Raw genomic sequence first — 23,339 nt, forward strand, 5'->3', positions numbered from 1 at the left:
GTAGAGGAATCAGAAAAATCAAATCATGGTCAGTATCTTCATAATGCTTTCCAGTCTAACAGGAAAGATACCCATTAAAAAATGGTGTTGCAAACAAGAAGTTGCAGTTAAAACATGTAAAACTAAAGAGAAACACAGTACACAAGCGAATCTCCATATCTTAGAATAAAGTCCCAACTCCTATATGGCAAGCATGGTCCTCTGCATCTGGCCCCAACTAATTGTACAGATCTACCATTAGCTACCAGATTTATCACAATTGCAAAATCTGCTACACTCTCTCACTGCTTTGCTTTTGTTTATGTGACAAAAGTTTCCCTTACATTTACTCCTACCAAAGCCCTTCTCAACTGTAGGGGGCCACAAAGAAATAGTCCCTCTTATACAAAGCCTTCCCTAGTGCGTTAAAGAAATCTGACTCTGGTATATACACTCCCATGAATCTTTGTTTGTATCTCTATTTAATCTTTCAACAAATATTTACCAAGCTCCTGATTATGTAGTAGGGTTGATACTGGGTGAAGACTTCCCAAGCCATGCATTGCAATCAGTGGAGTGGCATTACTTCTGTCTTATTAAGCTGTAAGCTCATTACTCATCTCTACACTTAGAACATTGCATCTGTACAATAAATGTTCACTTGAATTAAATTTTCTTCATACAGATCATACTATGACAGGAAGATTTTTATTAAAATCATTTTTCATATGGAACACCATGCATCCTTATATGTGTTTATACTACCTTTAAAAAAAAAGATATTTGTTGACAGTGTACCTAGTAATAGATCTTATTTTAAATTTCCAAAAAATATTTATGAATTTTCTTTGAAGAAACACATAGATACCTCGTTTTTCAGTTTATCATCTGCTGTCCAAATATATTTGATTGCCCAATGTTATACCTTAGATACTATTTTTATAATATTTACTTAGTAATCATCTTTATTTCTTCACAGAATTGATTTAAACTTTTTAAGGGTGATAGCATATATACATACATATATGTATATATACACATGTGCACACACATGCATACACTTAAAGCATCAATTCTGTTAACTACAAATAAATGCATAATCAATTAGATTGACTATTCATTTGTCCAAACTATTCTCAAAGCTGGCTTGAAAACTAGGCTGTATATGCTACAATCCAGTTACTTTAGTATATAAATCAGTTCTGAATTTCCAAGTGCAGTTAGAATTTTTTTCTTTCATATGTCCAAAATATTTTTACTATCTCACTTTATTAGAGTTTGTATTTCAAGCAGATTTTCTGTCTCACAGATTTGGATTTATCCTTAAGCCCAAGTGGGGAAGTGACCAAGCAGATTGGAGATACCCTGCCTGTGTCATGCACAACATCTGCTAGTAGGAATGCAACTGTGGTTTGGATGAAAGTAAGTTAAATTTTTGGAACTATCCTGCTGTTTGGACTGATTCATTTTGCATATTGTATCTTATCCAAATATGTATTTTTATGGATAATAAGTTTATATATCTATACTCATTCTCCCTCCCTCTCTCTCAGTTCAAACCACAACATAATTTTAGAGATATCCAACAATAGTGAGGCATTCATAATTGTTGCACTGGAACTTATTAGTTTGGGGCATTATTTTATGCATATATGCTAAATATGGATGCACGACATGCACGTATACACACAAACATACATAGTTACATACTTTAAGGCATAGCAATTAATAGTGTGCTTTAAATCATGTTATTCTCACATGATGTTTATAACAATCCTGTCATATTTTCCCCATTACTTATAAAGAAATTGTGGCAAAATAAACAAACCTCATAAGGGAAAGAGTAGAAAATCAAGATCACATCTTCTTGGGTATAAACACTGCTCTCTGGTCATGCACTTTTTGCACCTGTGCTGTTGAACTCTTAAGTTTCTGAAAACAGGTTCTGCTAGATTAGGAGCCATTGATGGTAGGGATCCCTTTTCATCTCTGGAGCATCACAAAACACCCAGAACATGCTAGAAGCTTAGTGAGTATTTTTTGGGTGAGTGATTATATTAATGTAATTGTCTGCAATTTAGACTATGACTTGGGAACCCTAATCATTGCTATCTTTTTGGAATTAGAAAATAGAATTCTTCATTGGTGACTTGAGATCAGGTTCTTACTGAAAGAAAAGGTTATGACTATGATCCCTCCACTGAAGTCCTTGGCTAGCATTTCCAAACACCTCATGCATTTATGACCAGAGCACAATATGGAAATGGACAGTTAATCAGGGATGCTCTAAGAAAACACACACACTACCTGAAACAAGCCTTGGAAGTAATCATCTTTTTAAAAACATGGTGAAATTTGTTGCTAGAGTTTCTTTTTGATAAAAATACAAATTATATTGCTTTATTGTCTGCTTTCTGATCTCTCATAATTCTAGATTCTCTGTTTCTTGCTCCCTTTTTCTTAGAGCTCAGTTTTTTCTTACATTTTCTTTTAGCCAAAACCTCATAACAACTTCTTGTTCATTCAGATAATTAAAATGTCCCTTGATAGTCACCATATTTAATATTATCTGTTTGCAGTAGTCAATGGTCACACAAGTAGAAAAGTTATAAGCACCTAGAGTAATCAATAATTGTATGAATACTAAGAGTATGTTTTTGTTTGGGGACTAGAGAAATATGTTTACAAAAAACCAGTTTCTACATAAACTGCAGTCAGTATTGTTGACTAAATAATAATGTCAGTGTTGTCTAGCCATTGGTTAATTGATGTGAGTGAGGAAAAATATCCTGGTGGATAAAGATAACATATCTTAGGATTGTGATTAGTTGTCTGCATTTTAATATCAGTTTCTGAAAAATAAGAATATTTTCTGTACATCAGTTGATTTTTTTCAATTAAATGTTTTACTTCTCTTTTTTCATAGAAATTAGAGTGGTAACATGTGATTAAGAGTTTCTTATTAAAAGCATCTTTGTCATAATTGCTATAGTTCTGTAATGGATCCCCTGTGTTGATAACTGTATTAGATAAGATGATTTTCAGTCATTTATGTCCATCATTGATTAACAACCACAAGTCTCCATGTTTAACAATCTGTCATCTACTACAGTGAGTAGGGACTATTAAAGCTTCCTTAATGTAAAAATGTGGCATTATTTATATAATTAAATCCTCATAGCAATGCAATATGGTAAGAATATATTGCTGTTCACAAATAAAGGAAACTCAGTCTCAGAAGTTCATGAATTTGTTCCAAATTAACTCCTTCCCAGAAGAGTCTGAAATATAACTCTGCTTTTTCTGGCTTTAAAACAATAAGGAATAAAAAAAAAAGCATTTTCAAAGCATTTGAAGTTAAAAAAACAAAAGATGCTTGTGCTTTCATTAGACCCAGAAGAATAGTTTTAGGCTGAATTATTATATACTAAATACATTTAAAGTTCTAATTGTGCCCTGTGAAGTAATTTCCTTTTATTTAACCAGGATAACATCAGGCTTCGATCGAGCCCATCATTCTCTAGTCTCCATTATCAGGATGCTGGGAACTATGTGTGTGAGACTGCTTTGCAAGAGGTTGAGGGACTAAAGAAGAGAGAGTCATTGACTCTCATTGTAGAAGGTAGTAGAATGCTTTGGCACTAATTCAATTTTTTCTTTAAGAATTTGATGTCTGGTCTCTTTACTATCTCAGTTCATTGTAATATTTTAATTATAATGATATTTTAGGTAAACCTCAAATCAAAATGACAAAGAAAACTGATCCCAGTGGATTGTCTAAAACAATCATCTGCCACGTGGAAGGCTTTCCAAAGCCAGCTATACAGTGGACGATTACCGGCAGTGGAAGTGTCATAAACCAAGCAAGTATTTGTCTTCTTGTTGTATGGTCCCTTTGCCCGAAGAGGAGTCTTATTTAGGTACCAAAAGTGCACACTGGTTTGCTAGAACATGAACATTTTCAGTGTACACTCAGAGAAAGCTCTTGATACCTTAATTTTCCCAAAGGAAGACTATGGGTCTAATTTTAAAATCCCAGGGCCATGGAGAATGGAAGGACTATTATGTCATGTTCTGTTTTTTAAAAAGAATTCAAATTGGATGTTGCTCCACAGTGATTAATTTCTGAAACTTTGGTGGTTAAAATATTAAGATATAAATATTTCTGCATCATGAACTTATACATATGAGTACAAGTAGCCTTCATTATTTGCTTACTTATGCATGTTAAAGGTTATTTCTTCTTAGAACTGGGCTCTAAGGGTGGTGATGAATATAGTCACTACTTGTGAAAATATGATCTGATTAGCCTGTGAAGGACTAAGGCCAGAATAATGCAAGCAACATATAGTCTAGGCTGTGCCCTTTGGGACCAAATAGGACATAAACCAACTTTAATATTTGGACCCTTTGTAGGAAGTTTTAGTAATACTGAAGAGCTAAGAACTTGTGAACACTACCAGTAGTTTTCTCTTAAAAGTAAATCTTTGATCAGAAAAAAAAATATTTTAATTTGGCCTGTCACTGTGGATTCAGAACTGTAATCCCACTAAATTACCAATGTGCTTGGGATACTTACATACTTTTAATTCCATTTTGTATGTAACTCTATTGTCTCCTCATCTCATTAGAATGAGTGAAGGATTCTTCAGGAGTGCAGATTCTTCTGTCCTGCCTTCTTCCCAAATTTGGACCCAGTCAAAATTTGCAAAGACCTATGTAAAGCAAAAAGCTACAAAGTGATTTTAAGCATTTATCTTCACTTTTCCTTCTGTCCAGGGAAGTTGGACCACTGATTCAACTCATATAATTTTCAAAGCAGGGTGTATTTGGGACTTCACATATGGATAATATGTACAATTTGCATGAGTTCAGGTATGGACAACTTGAAAAGGAGTAGCCCCTTTTGAAGCAAATGCTTTGGACTGGGTTAGTTGTAAGAGACACATGAGTGAGAGGCCAGGCCAGAGGAGAGCAAAAAGGCAAGTGGTCTCTCAAGCCTGAGAAAATGCAGTTTTCTTTATTCAGTTTAAAGATCTGATTCACCTGAATTGTTGAAAAAGTACAAATCCACTTTTTAGCATCAAATGCTAAAAATGAAAGCAAACATTAGAAATGTTTCTTTCCTATTCTATTCCTTTTAGTCTCCACTTCAATTAAGTGATAAGTCCAAAAGAAAAGAACCATTAGGTACTAGTAATGCAGGCATAGAACATAGAAAACCAATCACACAATAAATAGCTGATGAATGAATGGATATAAAAATTGAAAAACAAACAAGTATACTTGGCAGAGTTTGAAGTAGCAAGCACAAAGACTGAGAAAGTCATGAAAAATCCTAGTAGGAAGTAGAAAAATGGCAGGTAAACTTGCTATGAGGATGAAAATAATAATGCCATTCTTCAACATCAAGGAGAAGGATTCATTCTGCCCCACACATGATATGCTATTTTTCTTGTTCTAAGTCTGTGCTGATCCATTCATAATCTTTTAGCTGTTACCACTTTGAACACATGATAAATCTACTCTTTTACAAGTAGGGGCTATCTATGCCCTTCTTCCACCCCACAAGGACTAGAGAATATCCCATTCCTAGCCTCAAGGACTTACAACTTGGTTCAGAGGAAACTATGGCTGGGCACAGTAGCTCATATCTGAAAATCCCATCTGCTTGGTGGGGATTAGATGGATCACAATTCAAGGCTAGCCAAGGCAAAAAAAGCTAAAAAGCTAGCCACCTCAACCAATATGAAGGTGGGTGTGATGGTATTTGCCTAGATTCCCAGCTACATGGGAGGCTTAAATAGGATGGCAGCCCAAAAAAGATTGGGCAAAACCACAAAACCCTATTCAGAAAAAATAATTAAAAGCAAAAAGGGCTTGGGGCATGGGTCAAATGGCAGAGCCCTTGTCTAGCAAGCATGAAGCCTTGATTTCAAATCCCAGTACTGTCAAAACAAGGAAGAAAAAGAAGGAGGAGGTGGAAGAAGAGGTAGAGGAAGAAGAAAGAAGAGGAGGAGGAGGAAAGGTGAAAGGGGAGGGGGAGAAGGAAGAAAAAGAAGACAAAGAAGGAGGAGGAAGAGGAGAAGAAGAAAAAAAAATGTCATACATGATGAAAATGCCATAACTGAGAAAGAAAAGGCTACAAGTACATATTTGGTTGAGTTATGTTGGATTTTGGAGTCAAGTCCTGAGGAGGGACAAACATGGGTCCTTTCTTATGTTTGAAGGCACTAAATGCAGTGACTCTCCTCATTTGCACCTCACAAAAATCAAATGGATGCAGCAGTCACTGAAGAAGAATCCAGTTTCCACACATAGCTCAGGAAAACTTGAGGGGAAATGGTTTTATTTACCCATGAACAAATTGTACAGATATATGCACTTTGATATAATGGGTTAAGATAAGAGAAATAATAATGCCAATAGTAAAGAACAGTGGTCAACTTCACAAGTAATTAAATTTAAAGTTTATTGAAGGAAATTACTAATTATCAATTACTCATTTTGAAACAAATCCCATCATGTCAAAGTGTTGACTAAAACTGAACATCAACTGAAGAAAAATTTGATTGATTTAATTATTAGAAGTCACAACAGAATTTTAAGCAGAAATCCCATTAGGCCTTATTAATCTTTTTCCTACATGTTTCAGGTATAAGTCTGTATGGTCTTACATATTCCTTTGAATACCAGACCACACCATGGACAACCACACTTATCCTGTTTCATCACTATTACTTTTCCCATGCCTTTAAACTATATTTCTCCTTCTAAACCCATCATCCTTCTTCTTTTTCCAGACAGAGGAGTCTCCTTATGTCAATGGCAGGTATTATAGTAAAATTATCATTTCCCCTGAAGAGAATGTTACATTAACTTGCACAGCAGAAAACCAGCTGGAGAGAACAGTAAACTCCTTGAATGTATCTGCTAGTGAGTATTTCATTTCTGGCATTAAAAAAAGTAAGAAAATTTGAAGTTATTCTTCATTAGTTTAAAAATCTTCAATTCCATCTTCCTGTACTACATTATGGTAAGTTTTATTTATTTATTTATTTTGCATTTGGTATCATCATCATAAGGTTTTTTTTTTTTTTTCTTTTTTCCTGGTTTCCATTCTTGCACTATCCTTGTCTTGACAGTTTAAATCATTTCGCATCTATGGCTCAGAGAGCTATTCTATTACAGGAATAGTTCCCAAGAGCAATAGAGAATAAGAACTAAGTTTGCTCTTATCGAATCCGTATTTTCTGCTCAGAGTAGAGACTATTCAAAGATTATATTAAAACGTTTTGATAATAGTTTTAAATTCGGTAAATTTTAAATCCCCCTTATTCTCTTGCATTCCAATTCTTGGCAGTCTATTTATCCTGCCCATATTTTATACAGAAATGCTACAAGTTTACAATCATTAAGTAAATTAGTAACTAAAACTGCAAGTAGAATTCATAGAATCAAGTTTCAAAAATTACTCCCTTTTCTGTATCATTTTTTAATCACAGCCAAAAGCAGGTATAAGAAATTATCCCAGAGAAAATAAAAGAATCTGTCAATGCTGAAATCTAGGTAATATATTTCTACCAGTAGTAGTTTCTTCTGAAAGCAGTTGTGAATTAGTGTGAAATTACCCACATCTTCAATTCTGTTACTATTTCCAGTGCTGGTCTAGAGCAAGGCTGTTTTGGACAAGAAGCTAACTGATCTGCCAAACTTTTGTTCTTTATTCAGTTGAAATCCTGTGTGTGACGTTAGCAGGCTCATGAATTTAATGGCTAGGAATTACTGGGTGCCGAAAAAAAATAATTGTTTAACATAATGGTCCCTACTAAATTATATATATATATATAACTGGATTATAAAGGCTGATGAATTAGCAGGAGAGAACTAAACAAATTTATCTCTAAAATAGAAGCATTGACTTCTCAGAATACAATTCTGCAAGTATTGATTTGTCTTACCTAGAAAAAGAACCCATCCTTTCTTGCTGAGCATAAGTCTTTTTTACTCTAACCCACTGAATGAAGTGCTTTGGTTCTCTGGATGATGCAATGGGCTTGATCAACACCTGACTTAGTCATTTTGAAACTCAATGAGTACCTCCTAAGATTCCAGTTTAGTATATATGAGGAGAGTGTGAGGATCAGAATTTATCAAACATCATGGGTGGTTCTGATGCAGTCCCATGCACTCTGAAGACAATTTACATAGTTAAATATTAGAAAACTATCCACAAGAGTAGTGGTTCTTAAAATGGACCAAGAGCATGGCACCTCTGAGGATCTTTTGGAGGGCTTTGGTCAACACCACATATGTTGCTGCTTAATCTCCAGAGCATCCTGAGTTTTGATATCCACCCTAAGCCCCACCTTGAGAACATCTCTAGTGGCACTACAGGATGAAAATGATTTCTCCTACCTGGATAGGAAAAATTGAGGAAACCTGAGAAACACAGTATCATAGACTTCATAGGTGCCAACTCATTTCTCCTAAAGAAAGAAAAGTGCTTCTAAAAGGTAGTAGACAGTGGGAAAATTAATAAGAATTTCAGGTTAATACTATAGAGCTTATAAGTAATAAAATTTTGTGTGGTAGACTAATATCTTTGCATTTTTAACTACTCTCCTTTCCTTAAAACAAGATTAATTTCTTTATAGGAGGCTCATGCTCTTTTAAGTATGAATTTTTTTTACCCTTAGCTGTAGAATAGATATTTTATCTGAGTTTTATTACATCATACTATAATGGTAAAGGTGACTTTCATATATCAACAAATTTTGTTTTTAATTTCATATTAACATTTTTCATTTCAGTAAGTATCCCAGAGCACGATGAGGCAGACGAGAGAAGTGGTAGGTACTGTGCTGCCGACTCTTCTTCCTTGACTGTCAGCTCAAGATTTACGAAGTGTCCTTATATAAGTAATTTTCTTACCTGTCCAAAATTTGACTTGAATTAAAATACCAAATGAGACAAGATAGTCAGAATTTTACCCTTTAAAATCACAAGTTTGCATGTCGATCATTATTAATAAGCAGTTATAACTAGATTGACTTAGCATTGTCTGTAATTGCATGGGTTTTTCTTCTTTGTCATAGATGAAAACAGAGAAAAGGTGAACGACCAGGCAAAGCTCATTGTGGGAATTGTTGTTGGTCTCCTCCTTGCTGCTCTGGTTGCTGGTGTCGTCTACTGGCTGTACATGAAAAAATCAAAGTAAGTTGTGGAACAAGATCACCCTTGTTCATTGACTTTAATTGGGAGGAAATGCAATGTAATGACTGTGCTCCCTCCAGCTGTGTGTGTAATTTATATAATAAGACAGACATACTCCCCAAATCAGGCTGATTATAGTTTGGTTTAGCTCACAGTGGCTACATTGCCAACATCAGGCACGTGGCTTTGGGTGTGATTTTACAGTGTCCTTTTACTTTTCGTAGTATTCTGAACTCAAGTATTTGATTTTCTTCAGTGCCTGAGTAGATAGTTTAAAAGCATATGTTTCCTGAAGATCTACCATTCTAAACTTACAGCTTGGGGTTAGGAAGATTAATTTTCAAAGCTTGTACATATTTGACGAACTGTTAGGTGGTTTTGCAGTGGCAAGTCTGTCTAGTAATGAAACTGCAAACTACTGACGTGATGGTGTAATGTCTCATTGTCATTACACCTCTACTCTAATTAGTTGACTTTAGTCCATCTAAAAACCTAATTTAGAAAAAAAAAGCATTATTTTGGCTTTAACTTAAATTTGATTACACAAAGTAATGAAAGTATGTTTAAAGTGTTTTAGATAATGTTAGATTAAAAATGATTAGAGTCTGCAAAAAAAAAGAAGGAAGGAAGGGAGGGAGGGAGGGAGGGAGGAAGGAAGGCATTTGGGCTTGTGGCGTGGATCAAGTGGTAGAACACCTGCCTAGCAAGCATGAAGCCCTGAGTTCAAACAGTAGTACCAAAAAAGAAGTTGGAATCATAAAATATTGCATATAGTATGAGCCTTAAGGATCATTTAACAGGTTTATAATGAAAGTCCACATGAATAATGAACATTGTTAGTATACAATGTCTAGTAGCTCTTCACCCTGAATTCAGAGGGGACTGGGCAAGGATGAGGCTACAGCATCTACATTTTTAAAAAGTCCATTGGTGATTCTTAGCATATTCCTGATTTCAAACATGTGTTTTAAATCCTCCAGCTTATAAATGGGGAAATTAATTTTTGCAATGGGATATCTATAACTAGTAGCAATTTTGGACATAATTTTGTATTTTCTTTATATCTGATAGAGTCTCTGAAATTTTCAGAAAATCTAACATAGAGAAAATCAAAAGACAAAACAGACTCTAATCAGAACCCATGATCTCATCCTGTAAAGATGTCAATTTCACTCATGGAATATTTGATTGGAATTGCCATGCAAGAGAGGCATAGCTGAAGTTTTAAAATCTCATAAAAACATGAGCATGTACTGAGCTTTTTTATTCTCATGGCACATCTACAAAATAGTTACCATTATTCATGCTTTGTATTTGAAAATATAAGGTAGATTGTTGAGAAACTTATGGCTATGCAGATCACAATGCATAGAATTGTTTGATTTAAAAAATGATGTGCTACAATCTTAGCTTAATCTCTAGGTCTTATTTTATTTTTAAGCCCTTTTATTAGTATATGATAGTTATACAGGGGATTTCATTGTGACGTTTCCATATATACATAGATTGTACCCTGCTTTTGTTCATACCCTCCCTTAATCTCTTTTCCTACACTCAGCTTCTTAAAATGACTTTAACAGGTTTAAATGTTCTCTATTTATGCATATATAGAAAGTACATCAACTATATTTATCCTCCTTTACCCTCTTCATTTATATTCCCAGTCCCTTATTAACCACACCCCCCACGCTTAATATGACCTTTTACATTCCTTGTCCTTCGTTGCTTAAATGACTTTTCATTGTTCAATGGGGTTCTGACTTGGTATTTTACCTGTAAATATATTGTAACTTAATCAGTCTATCCCCTTTCATTTCTATTCCTTCCCCCTTCCCCACCCCATTCTGTATCATTCAACAGTTTTCAGTGTTTCATTGTATCTTGTTCCTATACAGATGTAATGTACTTCATTATTATTCACTCTCTATCATTCTCTTCTCTGTTCCCTCCTCTCTTAGTTTCCTTTGTTTTTGAAGACATGTTCTGTATATATATGTGTATTTATGTATGTGTGTGTATATATATGTATATATGATGCTTGTATTTGTATTTGTATTTGTATCTATCTTCTACAAAAGAGAAAACATTCGACATTTGTCTTTCCGAAACTGGATAGCTTCACTTAACATGATGATCCCCAGTTCCATGCATTTACCTGCAAATGAAAAAGTTTCATTCTCTTTATGGCTAAATAACATTTCATTTTCTTAATCCATTCATCAGTTGTAAGGCATCTGGGCTGTTACCATAGTTTGGCTATTGTGAATAATGCTGCAATAAACAAGGGTGTGCAAGAGTTTTTATTATTTCCCAACCTGTATTTCTTTGGATATAGGAATGTATTGCTAGATCATATGGTAGTTCTAGTTTTAGCTTTTTTGAAGAGACTTCACATTGCTTTTCATTGTGGTTATACTAACTTACATTCCCACGAACGGTTTACGAGAGTTTCTTTTTCTTCACATCCTCACTGTTTCTTGTTGTTTGTGTTCTTGATGATAGCCATTCTAACAGGAGTGAGGTGGAATCTTATCATGCTTTTGATTTGCATTTCTTTTACAGCCAGGGATGCTGAGCATTTCTTCATGTGATTTTTGGCCATTTGGATTTCTTCCTTTGAAAAAGCTCTATTCAGTTCATTTGCCCAATTCTTCATTGGGTCATTGATTTTTGGGGAGTTAGTTTTTTGAACTCCCTGTATATTCTGGTTACTAATCCCTTATCAGATGTATAGCTGGAAAAGATTTTCTCCCATTCTGAAGGCTGCCCTTTCTGTCTGGTGACCATTTCCTTTTCTGTGCAGAAGCTTTTTAGGTTCATGAAGTCCCATTTGTTAATCTTTTGTCTTAATTTCTGAGCCATTGGAGTTCTATTTAATAATATATTGACTATGCTTGTATGTTCCAGTGTACTTCTTATTCTTTCCTGCAGTAGTTTCAAGGTGTGTTAGGCCTTATTTTTATACCACAATGCCTTACTTTCTATCTATCCTTTTTCCATAAGTCAAAAACTTATTTTCTGTTGTTTCTGATGTACATGATGTCTGTTCCCACACTGGGGCCTAGTCACTCTTGATCTTGGCATTTCATTCCTCTTTATTGAGCACTCCTCACCAATACCTAATGTATTACTCAGGGTTATCCAGAGAATCAGGGTGACTGTGTGTCTTTGTGTGTAAGAAAAGAGAGAGAGAGAGAGAATAAAGTTTATCATAAGGAATTGCCTCACATATTATGGAGTTTGCAGTCTCAAGATCTGTAGGAGGATGCTAGAAGTCCTCCTACATAAGCAGATATGCAGTTCTAGTCCAAAAGTCTGAAAATCAGAAAAATTAATATTGTAAGTTCCCATATTAAATCAAGCAAGGTGAAGACTTGGGAAGAAGAAAAAAAATGCCCAGATTGAGTGGTGAAGCAGAAGTTCTTTTTTTTTCTCTAAGTCCTTTCATCCTAGTCTCTTTAACTGATTGAAAGAGGCACTCATACACATAAGAGAAGGCACTTCTTTTACTCAGTCTATGGATTGACATGTTTATCTCATGCAAAATTAACTCCACAGACACAGCCAGAATAATGTTTAACCAAATGTCTGGGCACCACATAGCCTAATCAAATTGACACGTAAAGTTAACCGTCACACTTGGTAACAAACATCTTTTCTCCATGAACATTTTACCTACAAATATATTACATGGGTTTGTGCCCATGGTGTCCATGGAAAATTTAAAGAACTGAAAGGAAATACAACTAGTTTTCCAGAGGAAGTAGGTACTCCAATATCAATATCTTATAGAATTCTCCCTCTATGTGTACAAGTTTCCTGAAGATAAAAATCTTATCATCCCTTTATCATCCATGATAAGACATGAATGTAACACCTTGAAGTCTAAGATGTTTTCATTTTAGTATGATTTCTGATATATGTCAACAAAAATTTTTTTCTTAAAAGGATAAAAGTAAAATTTCTATGTCCTAAAAATGAGTTGGAAAATAGAAAATGGTCCTTGCATTGAGGTGAATGTGAATTCTTGAAGCACCTCCAGCATCTTAAACATCTCATTCTGATGAATAGTATATCATTAGACATATTTGTCCTATAAATAGAAGATAACTGTGTATGTATTACTTCATTAGTTGTTAACATATGGTGACCCAAAATTAAAACCATAGATAAATAAATTCTGGACATTTAGCTTCTTTGTGTCATTAGGCTGAGGTGTCAAGTATTTCCTTTAAAGTGTCTCATTAAATTAAGTGCATCTTTTACCATCTGACTTCAACATTCATTTAAATAACTGTCATTTAATTGAAAAGGGCACTACATTTGATAGTTAATATTATTGATAATCAAAGTAATAAATTGCATTTCTCATCCCAATCACCAAAGGGTTTTATTAATATTGTGTGGAATGCTTCAGATTTGCTGAGTGCTTTGCAATCCTGATTACTTATTCCTTTGCTATATCCTCTGAAGTAAGCTGGTATCTTTGCAATATGACTTAGTGCTCTTAACCACTTAAGCCATTGTCCAAAGTGCAGATTCATATTCAGAGTTTTCATGTTCAGAACTCCTAGGACTATATTTTGTGATATAGCTGACAATGCAGTAGAGTTTTAGCAACATTTAGAGAAAGCTCTTGGCATTGCTAATTACAAAAATATTGGAAAAGAGAGAAACAATCTTTTATTTCTAAGTAGTATTTAAAAATACATTTGTTTGCAGACATAGTGACTACTCAGCTAACATGCATTCCTCATTGCACTAATAGGAACCACATGTTTGAAATAGACTTCCAACATGGAAACAGTTGTAAAAACTATTCAGCAGTTGTGCTCTTTTCTCACTGTGATAAGGTGTATTCATTGAAAGAGGACCCATGGTATGCTGTTTTAATATAGATGCTTGTGGAATTTTTTTTAAGCTGATGATAAATTTTGATAATGATAATGTATAATTGATTCCTTCCGATGTATGTAAGGCACAAACTGACAGCATCAGGCAAAGGACTTTAATTGGCTAAGTCCACTTCACATCCTGCTCTTGTTGAGCAGGAAGAAGAGTATTAGAAAACAGATAATTTGATGGTGATTTTTATTATTTTCCCTATTTCTCTCCATTCTGTCCTCCAAACATTATTTTTGGTTCTACGGGAAATTAAATGTTACTATTTTACATCCAATTCCTCTTCTGCATATCTTATGAGAACTAATGAAAAATTAAAAGAGCTAAAAATTAAGGAAAAATATAAAGGTGACATGATATAGTCCTGAAAATCTTCAAAAGTTTATTAAAAGACATTGATTGCACTGAAGAGACCCTGGACCATACTTCTTATCACTGAACTGGAAGCAAGCATTAACCAGACACTGGTAACCTCAAAATACCCTTTCTGTGAACCTTGGAAACTTAACAGCAGATTTACCTTTGCAACTTTGGAATGCAATACCAGTTTCATGGAGGCCATTGTGTAATACACAGACAATCCAGAAATTACAAACATGCTATGCTAGTTCAGCCTTACATAATAGTATATTATTCCAATGTCCTCCCAGAAGAAATGGAGACAGTGCTAAAAAAGTTGAAGAGTGAGTGAGTACTTGCCTAATAATACTGAAACTTTAAGAAGTAGCACTCAGCCTTTCCAGAACGCTTCCTGTTACTATCTCTTAACACATGCAACAAGATCTTGCAAGAAAGTTGATATTAACTAAAGTCTATTTTCTAATCAATAGTCACTCTCAAACTAAATACATATCCTAATGAAAGAGGAAGAATTCTCCACAGAATGAATTGAAAAAAATAGTAAATATAGTGTTGGTGGACCACTTACAAAACATTTTAAATGACTTTCCTCACTTATTGCAACATGAGCACCTAATATTCTTCTCTCTCTCTCTCTCTCTCTCTTTCTCCATCTCTCTCTCTCTCACTGTCTCTCTCTGTCTCTCCATCATCCCTCATTTTACTGAAATCTTCAACAACTTAATAAAGTAATAGAATTAGCCCCATTTTATAGCATCTAAGTGGGACTATCCTACCTTGGAAATAAGTAGTATTTTTTTTCCAAATCCCCTATCATTTCAAACCTATTTTGCTACCTTACCAGAACATCTTTGAAATTAAAATTTCAGCTCTGACTTTGCCTACTGGCATTTAATATAGTGCTCCACTTGTATTAGAATTCAGACTAATCCAAGTTTTGGCTTCTTTCTGTTTTTCTATCCATAGCCTGGCATGCTGCCAAAAAAAAGAAGAAAATAAAATGGCCCATTGTTCTATCAAACCATAAATAATAGAGTAGAGGGAAAATAGGATAAAGTAGACATGGAGTTTCCTTCTATTAATTACAGGGTTGTTGGCCATTCAAAGGACAGAACCATCCATGGATCTGTCCTCTTTTATTGCAGGTGACATGAGAGTTTTCAGAGGAAAGAGGGGCATGTATCAAAATATATATTCATTTTTAAATCACATTTGTTTTCCTTATCTTTTAATCAGTAAAGGGAAAATATTTCCTTCTTTAGCATGGACCAGGCTGTGTTCTGTGCTGGCATTATGCGTCTTAAGGCAACACTGACATTGCGATGCAGAATGCACGCACACAACATCCTCTTTCATGTACACTCAGTATTCCTATATTATTTTGATCCTTCAATCTTTGACATAATGAATGATGCTTATATTCACTACCAGCTATGATGGAAAGGCCATGTTCTGGTTTTGAATGAGGACAAAAGCATTTCTTATTGTAGTAAGGGATTTCCTTGTAGAGTCTTAGAAATTTTAAGATAGAAAATTTGAAAGTTGTAGTAACAAGGCCAATAATCCAATTACCTTTACAGGTGTCAGTCCCCAGTGCTAGAATTGGCAGCATCTATAGACCTGGTACCTTTCTGTAGAGTAAGGTGTGCACGCTATAAGTTAGAAATCACAGAAGTACCCTTATAACTAGGAAGAGTCTCATTTGTCAGAGCGTCTTTAATTTGTTATATTCATGGCTCCTTTTGAAAAACCCAAACTCTCAAATTCTTTCAAGACTTAATCATTTTAAGTTGGTATTATTTTTCTCCAAATATAAAATGCTATTATAACATTTTGTCTTTTCTTTCCAAATATTACCTCCCAAGCCTATGATATATTGGTCATACTTATCACTGTCACCACCCTTCACTTTTCCTACTTCCTCCACCTTCTTTCATTAATTTATTGTTAAAATAAAGGTGCGAGTAATTCCATACCTTTTTTCTAAGAGAGCTGAAATTAAGAAATTCAGAAAATTTCCAGAAAAAATTTTAAAATATTCCAAAAAGTCTCTTGAAAGCAATGGCCCCTAAAAGGCACTACACTTTGGGAAATAGCACAGAATGAGTTGAGACTTCTATTTGAACTTCCTTCTCCAGCTCAGTAGCTATATGACCTCGGGTAACAGCTCCCTGACTTCAATTTGTTGAGTCCCTGTAATGTTCCTGGTGCTTTTAGGAATACAGTCACATTGATCCTCACACCAGCCCTGTAAGTAGCTCTTGTTGTTTCCCTTATTTATAGATGAGCAGGTGTGCTTAAGAGGAAGAACATGTCCAAAGTCTTATGGCTCAGACTTGACACAAGAGGAGAAAGCCTAGGTCACTAACCTCAAGGCCAAGTTTCCCTTCTCTGCCTCACACATGAGGCAAAGGGCCACCTCTAGGGTTTCTTTCCTCACTAACTTATTATAACTCTATGAGTTAATATTTCTCTCATATTTACAGTTAACAAAAGAGGCACTGATGAAGAAAATTTAAGATAAATGACCATCATAATTTACATTGTAGTTCACTTATAAAGAATGAAGAGTGCTCTATAAATGCCTTGTCCTTCAAATCAATTGACTGAGAAACATTTTCCTGAAGGGAATGATTTAGAGAAAATTTTGTCACTGTTAGTTGTAAATGGAGTTCTAACCCATATAATTCTTTCACATCTCTGGAATTTTCCAAAATTAAATATGACAATATGTAACACTGTATGTATTTTTAAACATCCATCTCAAAAACAAAACAAAAGGTCACTAAATAACTTTTAAAGTCTTTTGCCTATTAAAGAAAGAGGACTGTCAGTAACTAAAATGGAGAAATGTGAAATAAAGTACATCTTATCTACATGCACTCAATCAATTAATAGTCACTCCTCCTCACTCCACCCCTTCTCCTACTCTTGCCAACAGCAAGTGTTCCTGTTTAGCACATCTCCCAGTAGCTCACAGTTAGCATATTTGTGGAGCTGTGTAACATGGTATACAGAGTCTGGAGCCCTGTGGCTAGAGCTGGAACTCTGACTTTGCTACATACTAGCTGTGTGGCTCCAGGCAAGCTTAGTATTCTCAATGAAAATAGAGATACAGTGCAGATAAAATAGTATCTCTGAAGCACTTAAAACAGTGTCTACAAGTAATGATATTATATGAGTGTTAGTGATGACTGTTGGAAAATGGGATTAAGAAACAATTTTCACCCTTTATTGTGTCTTAATTCCTTTGTTTCCAAACATTTTATAAACTTAAATAAGAAAAATAATCAGTTTGATGTTACCCAACACATGTTCTGTAAATATATTTCAGGTTTCATGTTCCACTTAACACCTTCTTTCCAATTCCAACCTGAGAGCAGTGATCATTTCAGTGAGATTATTCCTGTGCACATGCGTGAAGCATACTTGGTTCATCCTGAACTTCCCCAACGAGAACTCTACTCACTGTTCTTCTCAGTCCTTCTTTCTGTTCTGTGCTTTATGGGAGCACATAATTCACTCTCAATTTCTGGACAACTATACCCACTTATAAAGTAAATAGGATGGGAAATTTTAAAAAATAGCATCTCATTGCTCAGTGTACTTTTTCCCTGGTTCTTTCAACTCAGTTGTCTTCTGTTGATTTTCAAACATATTCATTTTTGTACTTATCATTACAATTTTTTGTTATTTAGATTTTAACTTCCTCTTTTTTCTCTAATTTCTTGAAAAAAATTAGATCATTGATAGAAGCTTTTAAGTTTTTTTTTTTTTTTGGTGGTACTGAGGTTTTGAACTCAGGGCTTCACACTTGCTAGGTAGTTGTTCTACCACTTAAACTGCTACACCAGCCAGATAGTAACTTTTAGTACTGCATATTCAACAAATATCAATAACATGTACTTTCCTATTTATTCAGCTCAGAGTATTTTTTAATCTCTCTGGGATTTCTTCCTTTGAATCACATAACTAGAACTTTATTTGATTCCAAATATGTCACATTTAACTCTGTTTGGTTAACACTACCTACTCACATAAACTTTTAATCCTTTGAATTGCACTGAGATTTATTCTTTTCTAGTGATTCCTTTAAGAATACTAAAAATGTGTGTTTGTAGTTGGTGGGTACAGTATTCTATAACTGTCAGGTTAGGGTGAATAATAATTTCTTTCAGTCTCTAATACCTACACATTTTTCAAATATATAAAGTCACTTCACATACTGTAATGTAAAGTGGTTATAGTATATGTGTTCCTTTCCCCTTCGCGTACTCCATGTTACTGCTGTCTTACTTTTACATACTTAGAAGTCTAACAATACAGTATTATTTTATGTTTTATAGTCTATTATTTTTTAAAAAATGAAAAATAGCAAGAAAGTTATCTTTCATATTTTCATAAATTGTTACTCTTTCCAGAATGGCACATATTCTTAATGTATCTGGCTTTTTGTCTATTATTACTTTTAGTCTTAAAAAAACTCATTTACATTATGGGAAGCACATATATATTCACATGAGTCATGTGAGATTTTGTTTTTATGCTAATAATCTTACTTCACTTTCAAGATTTTGTATATTTTCATTGGTATAGATTTTTAGGTTGATAATTTTTAGAATATTGAGTACTTTGAAAACCACACTGTTTTTAGGCTTCTTTTGGCATTTTTGAGAAATTATTACAATATTTTTCACTGCTTTTCAAATATTTGGATTTTCAGCAATTATTTCTTCAAATATTTTTGTCTACTTTCTCTTCATGAGACTGGTAATATATGTATATTAGACCACTTTAAATTGTCTCACAAGACAGGTTCAACTAATTTTTGAAGCCTGCTTTTTTTCCTCTAAAACTTATGTTGAATTATATCTATATTTATATCTTTATTTTCACTGATTATTTTCTCCTGCAATATCTGATATGCTAATATTCCCATGTAATGAATTTATAATTTCCGCTCTGTGTCTCTTGGTTCTAGATATCCGACTTTAATTTAATCTTCCTTTAAATTCATGTAGATATTTATAATACCTAGCTTATAATCTTTGCTACTAATTTAATTATCTGTAGGTATGGTTGTACTCACTGACTATTTTCATCTAATTATTGTAAAAACTGTCCTACTTCTAAATAAGTTTAGTAAGTTTTGTTTGGATGCTGGAAATTTTGATTATGTATTGAGTTTTGTTTTGTCTAGTAGCTTAATTACTCATGAGTCAACTTAATCCTTTTGAACTTCATTTTAAAATTAATTAGGATGGGTATCTCCAGTTTAAAAGTCAGGGAGAGAAACAAGGGAAATCTGTGAGTTTCCTGTGTCCTTTCTCTACATTCTCTTGCAATTCCAATTACTTTATTCTGACCAAGAACTGATCGCTTCTTCTTTAACTCAGTGAAATCCATGTACTCTGTTTGGTTCCTCACTTTTGGAACCACAATCCAGAAAATGTCTCCAGATGCAAAGTCTGTGCAATCATGGAATACAGCTCATTTTTTTTTCTTTTCTATTAAAAATCACAGAACTTTGCTTCTGTTCTCCAAAGCCAAAAAGTACTCATTTTCTTTTTCTTTTTTTTTTTTTATTTTAACATGATTTTGACAAGAAATCTAGTCTAGTGTTAGTTATTTTACCATGGTCACACATAGGAATATTATTCTAATTGTCCTATCAATTACCGAGAAAAGAATATTAAATTGTGTATTTATCTATTCCTCCCTACAGTTCTGTCACTTTTGCCTTATGCTTTTATTTGGTACATACAAGTGTATATACAGGTTCATACAGGTTCACTTGGTTTGACTTTCTTATGAATCAAAAGTTTTATGATTATAAAATATCTCTCATTATTGCTCATAACCAGTCTTGTCATGAATTTTATGTTGTCTGATTCTAACAGTGCCTCACTAATTTCATTGCATAATGGTTAGATATAATATTTTCCATATTTCTTCAATTATTTGTCTCTTTGCAGTTAGAGTGCATCTCTTATGTAGAGTATAGAGTATGCCTGAACAAACTGGGATTCCCCAGGCTGCTATCTTACTTTCCAATAAAGTTTTATTCTAACACAGTCATGCCTATTTCTTTATATGTGCTCTGTGTTGTTTTCATGCTAAATGGCAGAGTTGAATAGTTGAACCCAAAATCATATGGCCTGAAAGTATAAAATAGTTACAGTTCAGACCTTGAAAAAGGTTCATCAACCTCTGTCATAGAGCATTTACTTCAGGTTTGCTTAGTATAGTTTGACATTATAGATAGATAGATTATAGATAGATAGATAGATAGATAGATAGAGCATCCCTAATCCATAAATCCAACTTGAAATGTACCAAAACCTGAAGCTTTTTAAGCAGACACAATGGCACCAGTGAACATTCACAGTATGAAACTTTGTTTCATGCAAGAAGTATTTAGAATATTATATACAATTATCTTTAGTTTATATGTATAAGGTGTGTATGAAACATAAATGAATTTGGGGTTTAGATTCAGGGCCATTCCCAAGATATCTCATATATATGATATCATATATATATATATATATATATATATATATATATATATATATATATGATATTCCAAAGCAGAAAAAAATTCCAAAATTCAAAATGCTTCTACTCTAAAGCATTTCAGAAGAGGGAAACTTAACCTGCACATAGAAACATAAACTTTAAAACATTGCCTATTGTTTAATGAAATCATATATTGCAATTGTATATGTTATAATAGCACTATAATAAATAATTGCATAGTTAGATATCTCTTAAAATGTTTAAAGTATCTTATTTTAACCGTGTGTACACGATATGCAATTTTTTTACTCTTTTTTTTTTCTGAATCTTAATTTGTTGTCATTCCCTTCAATCAGAGAGCTTCCTTTGCTATATCCTTTAGGGAAGGCATGCTGATGATGATTTCCTCCACTTTCCTTTCATTTAATTTATTGTATCTTTGCTTTGCCTTTGTGATTTATTTATTTATTGGTGGTACTGGAGATTGAACTTGGGGTCTCATCCTTGCTAGGCAGGCACTCTACCTCTTGAATCACACCACGAGCCTATTTTGATTTAGAAATTTTGAGATAGGGTCTGGCTTTATGCCTGGACAGCAGTATTCCTACTTATGCTTTCCCTCCTACCAAGGATGACAGGTGCATGCCACCACACCCAGCCATTGGTTGAGATGGGGTCTCACTAATGTTTTACCTGGACTGGCAAACCACGATCCTCTTGATCTTGGCCTCCACAGTAGCTAGAATTTCATGCCAGAGCCACTGTGCCCAGCAACTTTGCCTTTCAATTAAAAGATCTTTTTATAAGATATAAAAGTCTGGATTGAGAGTTTCCTTTCAGTATTTTAAAGGTGTTTCATTTTCTCTTGTCTGCAATTTTCTCTAATACAATATCCTCTATTTTTATGTCATTGTTCCCCTGAATACATTTTCTGTGGGTACTTTCAAGTGTTTCTCTTTATATTTGCTTTTGATTAACTTAACTATGATATACCTAGGTATGTATTTCTCTTTGTCTTTCCTGTTTGGGATTTCTGAGCATTTTTGGTTCTGAAATTTATCAAAACTCATGAAACCTAAAAAAATTTTTTTCTTGTTTCTGTATGTGTATTTTTCTGTCACATTCTCTTTTGCTTTTTCTACTGGGACTTCCTCTGCACATATATTAGACTGCTCCATATTGTACTAAAGGCCACTAAAGATTTGTTTTTGTTTTTGCTATCTTTTCTCTATTATTCAAAATGTGTAATTTATATTTTTGTCTTAAATTCACCTCTGCTTTACTGTGCCCCATAAAATCTGGTGTTAAAGCCATTAAGTGAATTGTTCATTTTCAATATCGTACCTTTAAATTACACAATTATTTTTGTTTCTACTTTTTCCTGTGAGGTTTCCATTGGCTTCTCGTTGTTGCCATATTTTCTTCTAAGTTATTGGTTTGGTGTTATAATAACTTATTTAAAATTTTTACCTGCTAATCCCAAAGTCTGTGTTATACAAGGACATTCTCTAGTCTTTCTGTTATGTGGTATATTTATTAACATATAGTAGAGAGTCTAGATTATTTTGTATCTTCTAGAAGATGTAGTATTTTTTCCCCAAATTAGATCACTGACATGTCACCTAGATCTTTGTACTCTCTTTTTTTAATTGTTTTATTATTCATATGTGCATACAATGTTTGGGTCATTTCTCCCCCCTGCCCCCATCCCCTCCCTTACCACCCACTCTGCCCCCCTCCCTCTCCTCCCCACCCCCTCAATACCCAGCAGAGACTATTTTGCCCTTATCTCTAATTTTGTTGTAGAGAGAGTATAAGCCATAATAGGAAGGAACAAGCGTTTTTGCTGGTTGAGAAAAGGATAGCTATACAAGGAGTTGACTCACATTAATTTCCTGTGCATGTGTGTTACCTTCTAGATTAATTCTTTTTGATCTAACCTTTTCTCTAGCTCCTGGTCCCCTTTTCCTATTGGCCTCAGTTGCTTTTAAGGTATCTGCTTTAGTTTCTCTGCGTTAAGGGCAACAAATGCTAGCTAATTTTTTAGGTGTCTTACCTATCCTTACCCCTCTCTTGTGTGCTCTTGCTTTTATCATGTGCTCAAAATCCAATCTCCTTGTTGTGTTTCCCCTTGATTTAATGTCCTCATATGAGGGAGAACATACGATTTTTGGTCTTTTGGGCCAGGCTAACCTCACTCAGAATGATGTTCTCCAATTCCATCCATTTACCAGCAAATGATAACATTTCGTTCTTCTTCATGGCTGCATAACATTTCATTGTGTATAGATACCACATTTTCTTGATCCATTCATCAGTAGTGAGGCATCTTGGCTGTTTCCATAACTTAGCTATTGTGAATA

General features: G+C 34.1%; 1 protein-coding gene across 3 annotated transcripts in view; it reads left to right on the plus strand.

Annotated features, from left to right (window-relative positions):
• Alcam (activated leukocyte cell adhesion molecule) overlaps window positions 1-23,339 on the plus strand; it is a 178,358-nt gene that overhangs the window by 151,548 nt on the left and 3,471 nt on the right. For 2 of the 3 annotated variants that reach the window (XM_074073036.1, XM_074073037.1), the window contains exons 9-14: window positions 1,289-1,401; window positions 3,466-3,601; window positions 3,709-3,846; window positions 6,787-6,915; window positions 8,793-8,831; window positions 9,078-9,195. In XM_074073036.1, coding sequence (XP_073929137.1) covers window positions 1,289-1,401; window positions 3,466-3,601; window positions 3,709-3,846; window positions 6,787-6,915; window positions 8,793-8,831; window positions 9,078-9,195 — 673 coding nt within the window. The remainder of the gene's footprint in view (window positions 1-1,288; window positions 1,402-3,465; window positions 3,602-3,708; window positions 3,847-6,786; window positions 6,916-8,792; window positions 8,832-9,077; window positions 9,196-23,339) is intronic. The other variant, XM_074073038.1, reaches the window with a different exon arrangement.

The sequence above is a fragment of the Castor canadensis genome, chromosome 5 (assembly GCF_047511655.1).
Source record: "Castor canadensis chromosome 5, mCasCan1.hap1v2, whole genome shotgun sequence".
NCBI classification, from domain to species: domain Eukaryota; kingdom Metazoa; phylum Chordata; class Mammalia; order Rodentia; family Castoridae; genus Castor; species Castor canadensis.